General features: G+C 44.4%; 1 protein-coding gene across 2 annotated transcripts in view; it reads left to right on the top strand.

Annotated features, from left to right (window-relative positions):
* Positions 1 to 7,162, top strand: part of SLCO2B1 (solute carrier organic anion transporter family member 2B1) — a 119,866-nt gene that overhangs the window by 82,189 nt on the left and 30,515 nt on the right. For both annotated transcript variants that reach the window (XM_025193034.1, XM_025193033.1), the window contains exon 9: positions 5,696 to 5,860. In XM_025193034.1, coding sequence (XP_025048819.1) covers positions 5,696 to 5,860 — 165 coding nt within the window. The remainder of the gene's footprint in view (positions 1 to 5,695; positions 5,861 to 7,162) is intronic.

The raw sequence follows: 7,162 nt of genomic DNA, 5'->3' as shown, positions 1-7,162 counted from the left end.
GGGGGGGGGGGGGAGGAAGCAATTTGATGCATTTTAAAAGGCCTAAAAACAAAGCCATTAAGATGCACTGGGGAAAAAAAATAAAAAACCCAATGCCTCGAGATAAAGAAGAAGTGGGCAAAAATAGAAAGAGAGAAGGAAATTGGGAAAACAGGAAGAAAGAGGCAGTAAGCGAAGGAGACAGGAGAGGATGTTCTGTTGCAAATTGTCTGCGCACAGCAGTTTAGACGCCGCGATGCATTTGTGATGCCGTTCCTTCTGCCAATCAGTTTCCTCCCAGTTCTCGACACGGAGGCACGGTGCCTTGCCCCTGCAGAAAGACTCCTCCGGTAAATGCTAGGTTAAGAATTGTCCTCATTTGACAGGTATTTTCCTGCTCTTAATGAGCTGCTGAGAATTAATTTACGCTGGGTGCTGGCATGAGTCTCGCACATTTATTCCTCCTCCACGTCGACACGATCGTGTTTAGAACGAACATCTGGGGCAAGCATTTTGTGCTTGTTCGGAAGCTGCGTTTAGCTGCGTGCTTTGGTTGCCACAAAGATATACAAAGAGGAACAGGGAAGTTTTCTGTTCATGGGGAAGCAGAGACACGCGTGGGACACAGGCTTCATAGTCTGTGTTAACAACAGAGGTTGAAGTACAGCTTGACGAACGACCGATAAAGCGAACTGGGGTTCATGAAACCTCGTGCCCTCTAGGTGTCTGTAGCTAGCCCAGAAGGTGCCCGTTGACCCTGAGGCTTCAGACTAACACCGATAACTATGTCTCTTAATGAGAAATCTCTGCAAGTTGGAAAATTCCACTCTTCCAGATGGTGAGAGTTACTCGTCTTTGGTTTGCTTTGATTCCCTGGTGGAAGCAATTGTTTATTTTAGTGGCTGATTTTCCCCTTGCTATGTGGAGTTAAACTGTTTTCTCCTGTGCTTTCCAGAACACCAAGGGGGGTCGGCTGCTGAGGAAGTCACTCAAGTATTCAGGGTTTGTCATGTCCAAATGTTTCTCTTGTGCAATCCAAATGAAAAAGGATGCCAGAATCAGGGCAGCCGCAAGCAGCAAAGAGCAAACTACGGGCCTTAGCCTCTTACAGCTTCAAAGCCCCTTTCATATTTGCTTTGCAGAATCCCTACAAAGGCTCAAGGACAGGAAAATCAGAGGCAAATTTTGTATGGCAACCTGTGTGATAGCACGTGCTATACCAGGGACCAGATTTTGCAGCACTTTCTCAATTTCCACTCAGATTGCACCCAGGCAAACTCCTGTTCATTGCAGTGTGAGTTCACCTGCATCATGAAGAGAGTAAAAATGCAGCACTGGCTTCAGAATTTGGCTTGTAAAGGAAAGAGACCCTTTTCCCCATTCAGAGCTCAGCTGCCGTAGTATGGATTCATGCCAAAACCACTGAAGGCAGTTGAGTTGCTCTGGATTGGTTTCACTGACGTGTGTGGTCCCTCGGTTATTTATGTTGTCTGTAGACCACCATGCAACCCTGCACTGTATAAGCAGTAAGTATTAACCCAGGCAAAGAGAGGTGAAGTGCAGGGACTAGCACAGCGGGCTGAGAGTCCAGACTCTGAGGATATTATTCTGACTCTCATCACAAGCCAGTTAGGGGAAGATTTGTGGCTGGCATTTGCATTGCTAAACAGTGGTTGGAAACACACAGGTAGCTCCCCTGCAGCACAAAGCCCTACCACGTTCAGTCCCTGAATCCTGATCGTTCCCTCCACCTGCTCTTGAAGGCCAGAAATCACCTGAAAGGAGGAAGGGCCAAGCCCTTCCCTCCCAGTGGGTGTGACTACACGTGTATTTATGTGCGCCTAAATTTAATGCGCCTTTGCTTAAGGTGCATTAAGGTGCATGTCTACACGTGCACTAATGCACATTAAGGCACATTAAATTTTAGGTGTGAAATGCAAAGTCACATTAGTGCACGTGCAGGCATGCTAATGCGCATTACTGTGGGGTGTGTCCATTGATGCACACCATGTTAATGCACATTAGTGTGTCTACACATGTGCTGATGCACTTTAACTAATCACGCCTAAGTTTGATACTTGTTTTATGCAGGAATCAAATTTAGTTGGGCTTAGCCTAAAATAGCCATTTTAAGTCACATTAAGGGCACACATAGATGTGTGCCCTAAATGCACCTGAAACCAGGCATTAAATGTGCACATTGTAGACATGCCAATGTCTCACAGAGTAAGCCTCATTTTAGGGTGTTGGCTGCATAATTCTGGAACATGTGTAGCCAACCTGAGGCATGCATGCCACAAGAGACCTGGCCAGCCTGTGCACGTGGCATGCAGAAGATCAGGGAGGGGACAACTAGCACAGAGGCAGATAGGGCAGGGAGCAGAAAGCTGAGTAGCGGGTGGGGCAGGAGTGCAGGGAAGGAAACAGAAAGCAGAGCAGCAGACTGGGCAGGGGAAGGGCATCAGAGAGTCACTCAGGGAGGGTGCAGAGCTCCTTTGCAGCGCGCCTAACAAAAAAAGGTTGGTCTCCACTGTTATAGAAGATGGTATCAACTCAAAGCATATGCACATGCCCAAATACCAAGGAGCCCAGAGAGAGTTGTGCCCAGATGGCACAGCCATGCCCTTGCTCTCCCTGTGCTTGTTTCACCATCTACAACAGAGATAATGATACATAATTTTGTAATGACTGTTCATATCCTTGGGTAAAAAACCCTGCAAAAGGCCAAAAAATTCTGCTCCATATCAGTTCTGCCACCTGAGCGCGTAATGAAATGATTTACTGCAGCGCATCGTGTTGTAATTCAATTGACCATGTCAGTAGTTCATCTAAAACTCCTTTATTAAATGCAAAACCCAGTAGCTGTTATACAGTTACTTTAAATGAACACTAAAATATTATGGAAAAATACTCATGCTGTATTAGACAGCAGAGTCACACTGCTTACTAGTATTAAAGACTGTGCCCACATAGTAATTACAGATATAAGCATTTGTTCAGACTACTTCGACTGGGCTACTGAAGTGTACCTTATTATTCCCAGTGCACAAAACCTTACTTGCTTTTTCTTATTCCTGATAGGCTTGCTTCTAGGTTTCCGGGAGCCAGAGTTTGGCCTACCAGTCTCCTTGTTCGTACATTAGTGTACCTGTGGCTTAACACCCTTTATCCTGGCAACAGTAGGGTTTGACTGTGTGTGTGCACGTGTGTGTGCACGTGCATATATGTGTCTGTCTCTGTTTTTCTCTCAAGATGTGGATTCCTGGAAGATTGCCATGCTGATATCTGATATAATAACACATCCCATCGTCTAGTGCATGATCACAGTATGTTTCATAATTCCTGCGTACCCACATAAGGGGACACAGTTTGGGGTACATTAGAAACCTTCGTTCTGTTTCCTGAAAGTCGGCATTACATGCACTGACAACTTCTATATATTTCTCCTATGAGTTTAGAACAAAAGGACATTGGGTTTCTTTGTCAAAACGTGCCTGTTTAGAATTCCAAATGATCTTGATAAACTGGAGAATTGGGCTTTTCACGCCAAAATGAAACCCAACAAAGGAAATCATAATGTGTTTCCACTGGGAAGAAAAAATGACACGCGTACATCCAGAATGAGGGAGAATTAGCTAGGCCCTAACACCGCTAAGAAGAATCTGGAGGTTATGGTGGACCGCAGCATCAACATGAGTCAGCAACGTGATGCATTTGCAACAAAAGCAAATGCAGTTTGGGGCTGCGTTAGTTTAAGTATTGGGCGTAAAACATGAGAGATGCTCGTACCATTCTGCTCGGCACTGGTTAAACCTCAGCAGGAGTATTGTGAGCTGTTCTGGCCTTCTCATTTTTGGAAGGACATAGTAGAGGAACAGGAGAGCATTCAGGGGTGAGCAATAAAGAGAGGACAATTGTTGAAATGCAAGCGGTATGAAAAAAGGCTGAAAGAACTAGATATGCTTAGTTTGGAGGAAAGATTAAGGAGGGATACGATAACAGTTTTCAAATATTTGAAAAGCCAACTCTTCATTTTTGCAGGGCAGTTGATTCTTGAGGCCCTGTCCTACCTATGATGCTCTGTGTTTCAGTTGTCGACACATTCACAAAGGCTTCATCAATGATAAATAGAGTGTATTACAAAGTCCAGAGATCATCCTTGCATATCTTTTCCTTTTTATGCCTTAGCCCCTGTGAGCTGGTTTGCGCTGTCAGTATGGGTACATATTGCTGGCTGTCCTGCAGCGGAAGCAGGGTCACTTACTTTCAGCCATCTGCAGTCAATAAAACCTTTTAAAGGTACCCCTGGAAAGTCAGGAGAGGAACTTCTCAAAGTTAGAAGTACTCACTTACATTCATCTGACACAGCACTATGCTAGCTTTCCCTGTTGCAAAATTATTCCCATAATGATGCTGGGACAGATGCCACTACTTCACGGTTTGCGGCAAGGAAAAGTTGAACTGAGTCCAACCAAAAGACTGTGGGATTAATGTCTCCAGCAGCCTATCCATGGCACTGGAGGGAGGAGAAGTGTGTGGGGAACATTTAGTCTTGGCTGCATGCCTCATTTGGTTTCAGGCATGTTTCTCCTTGGACATTTTGCTTCTTGAGCCACACTCACTTACCTTCTGCATCTATAACATACCTGGTGGGGTGTGGGGGGGTGGGGGGTGCAAAAACTGGACGGGAACCTTGTAATTGCATCTCTTGATAGCACTGCATGGCTAAGGAAGCTGTACAGCAGCTTTATCCCCAATATCTGGGATCTGTAAGGTTAGGATGCCGATTCCCTTGCCAACCCTTATCGGTTTAATTTAGAAAGGCTGCAAATAGCATGGAGTTTCCCAGCCTTCACTGCGGTTTTCCTACCAATGAAGTGACATCTGTGCTAGCCTGGTGCAAGGCAGCTGTTTCAAATTTCTGGCCACTCCTATCCCTTCTATCACATTTGCTGCCTATTGTTACTGTTGCTATTGCTGTATGAATAGAACTGGCAGAACATTTTCTGATGGAAGTTTTTCATCCAAAAATACTGATTTGATGAAGCCAAAATGTTTCACGGGAGTGTGTTGATTTTTGTCAACCTTGGCACCAAAAAAGCATCAAAATATTTTGTTTCCGACTTATCCAAGTGTTTTCTTTCGGCAAGGTCAAAATGCCGTGATTTTTTGGGTTACGACACAATTAAAAATGGAAACAATAATGTCTAAACAAAACAAAACATTCTGACCTTATCTAGATGACCTTACCTGACAGAACAAGGGGCAGTGGTCTCATGTTGCAGCAAGGGAAGTTGAGGTTGGATATTGGGGAAAATAATTCTCACTAGGAGGGTAATAAAGCACTGGGACAGGTTACCCAGCAAGGTGGTGGGGTCTCCATCCTTGGAGGTTTTGAAGACCCGGGTAGACAAAGCTTTGGCTGGGACGATGTAGCTGAACATGGTCCTGCTTGGAGCAGGGGGTTGGACTAGATGTGACCTCCTGAGCTCCCTTCCTGCCCTCTTTGTCTATGATCCTATATGAAATATTTTTTATAAAGTCAACCTGAAATCTTCAGAATGTTTCATTTCATGAAATTTTTCAGTTTCATTTTTTCCCCAGTGTGAGTAGAAAACCAATGTTGAAATCTTGAAATTTCCCACAGAATGCATATTTCATTTTTTTTGGCCTGTTCTATGCTAATAAGATAAAATTATCCTTTTTTTTTTCCCAGTCTTTCCTACAATCTTATTGAGAAATCTCCGACATCCAGTCTTTCTGCTGGTGGTATTGGCTCAGGTCAGTCTGTCAGCCATGGTGGCTGGTTTAGCAACATTCATGGGCAAATTCCTGGAGAGGCAGTTTTCGCTCACAGCATCCTTTGCCAACATGATCATAGGTAAGTCTTGCCCATTGCTATCGGAGACATTCCAGTTCTTAACGAGTATGCTGGCTAGTACTCAAGCTCTTATTTCATGTGGGGCTAATCCCAAACGCATGGGAATATTATTACTGCCATAACAAACCTCAAAAAATCATCAATCTAAATGACACCAACCAAAAATATGGTAGACTTTTTTCTTCAGAAGTAGGGGAGGCAGCGATGGGTTCATTTATGAGGTCAGTCAAGGGACATACATCCATACAAAAATAATGTTGGTAACAAAGTGTGGTTCCTGCAGCCAACTGAAAAGCAATCTAGCAGTTTTCCATGTGGGTATCTCACAAGACTTGTTCTTTCATCGAGCTGGTTATATGGCCCTGGGTAAACCCCTCAAACTTTGTGCATCATGGTCCAAAAAATGAATTTCACCCTATATGTCGGGTGCAAACTTCAGATTGACTTTTGTCAGATTAAAATAATTCTAATTTGTAGACTCATGGAGAAGCAGGGCTGGAAGGGATCTCCAGAGGTCACAGACCCCTGCCTTAGGCAGGACCATCCTTGTAAAGATTCAGACTAAATCATTCAGATGAAATGTTGTTCATATTGTCTATTTATCCTGCAGTAATATCTAAAAGCCCCCAACAGGTAGCAGGATCCCATTATCCCAAGTGCTACACAAACATAAATCAGAAAGATGGTGCTGTCTTTCTCTTTCTTTCTCTGGACTGTAGTTTTTCCATCCTTAAAATCGGGAATAAGAACTTCCTTCACAAAGTGTTTCGAGCTCTGCTGATGAAGAGTTAGAGGTCCACTTACATCTAAAAGTTCATTGCATTTGCACTTAAAGCACACAAGGAAGTGACATGGGCTACATACACGCATTCAAATAGCCTGGGAGAATTCTCCCAGATTTGTTCTCATGACAGAGAAGCTTACCCAGGGCCACGTGTAGAGATATTTGAATGTTGAGGCCCTGAAGAGTGGAGAGCTTGCAGTGCTGACACTGTGCAGCCAGGGGAGGCCTAGTGCACACGTCTTAGTGTCCTCTTCAGGCTCCCTGAGTCTGCCTGGCAACAGATGACAGCAATGCATAGGGAAGCCCTGATTAGCTTACCAAGATGGCCCATGGTCAGCCTGTGTTATCAGCATGTACATTCTCCCAGGAGAAACCCTGTGTGTGCCCAGATTATTTTTCTCTCAGAGTGGCCATTTTTACTCTGGGAGAAAAAGTCCAAACATCTGTACACTTGTGGTTTCTCCTGGGAGAATAGCAATGCTCCTGGGAGAAACTGAATGTCTGTACAAGGCTGTAGA

Source organism: Alligator sinensis, unplaced genomic scaffold, assembly GCF_000455745.1.
Source record: "Alligator sinensis unplaced genomic scaffold, ASM45574v1 scaffold1381_1, whole genome shotgun sequence".
Taxonomy (NCBI): Eukaryota; Metazoa; Chordata; order Crocodylia; family Alligatoridae; genus Alligator; species Alligator sinensis.
The sequence above is the reverse complement of the archived record's forward strand: the minus strand, read 5'-3'. Positions and strand labels throughout refer to the sequence as shown.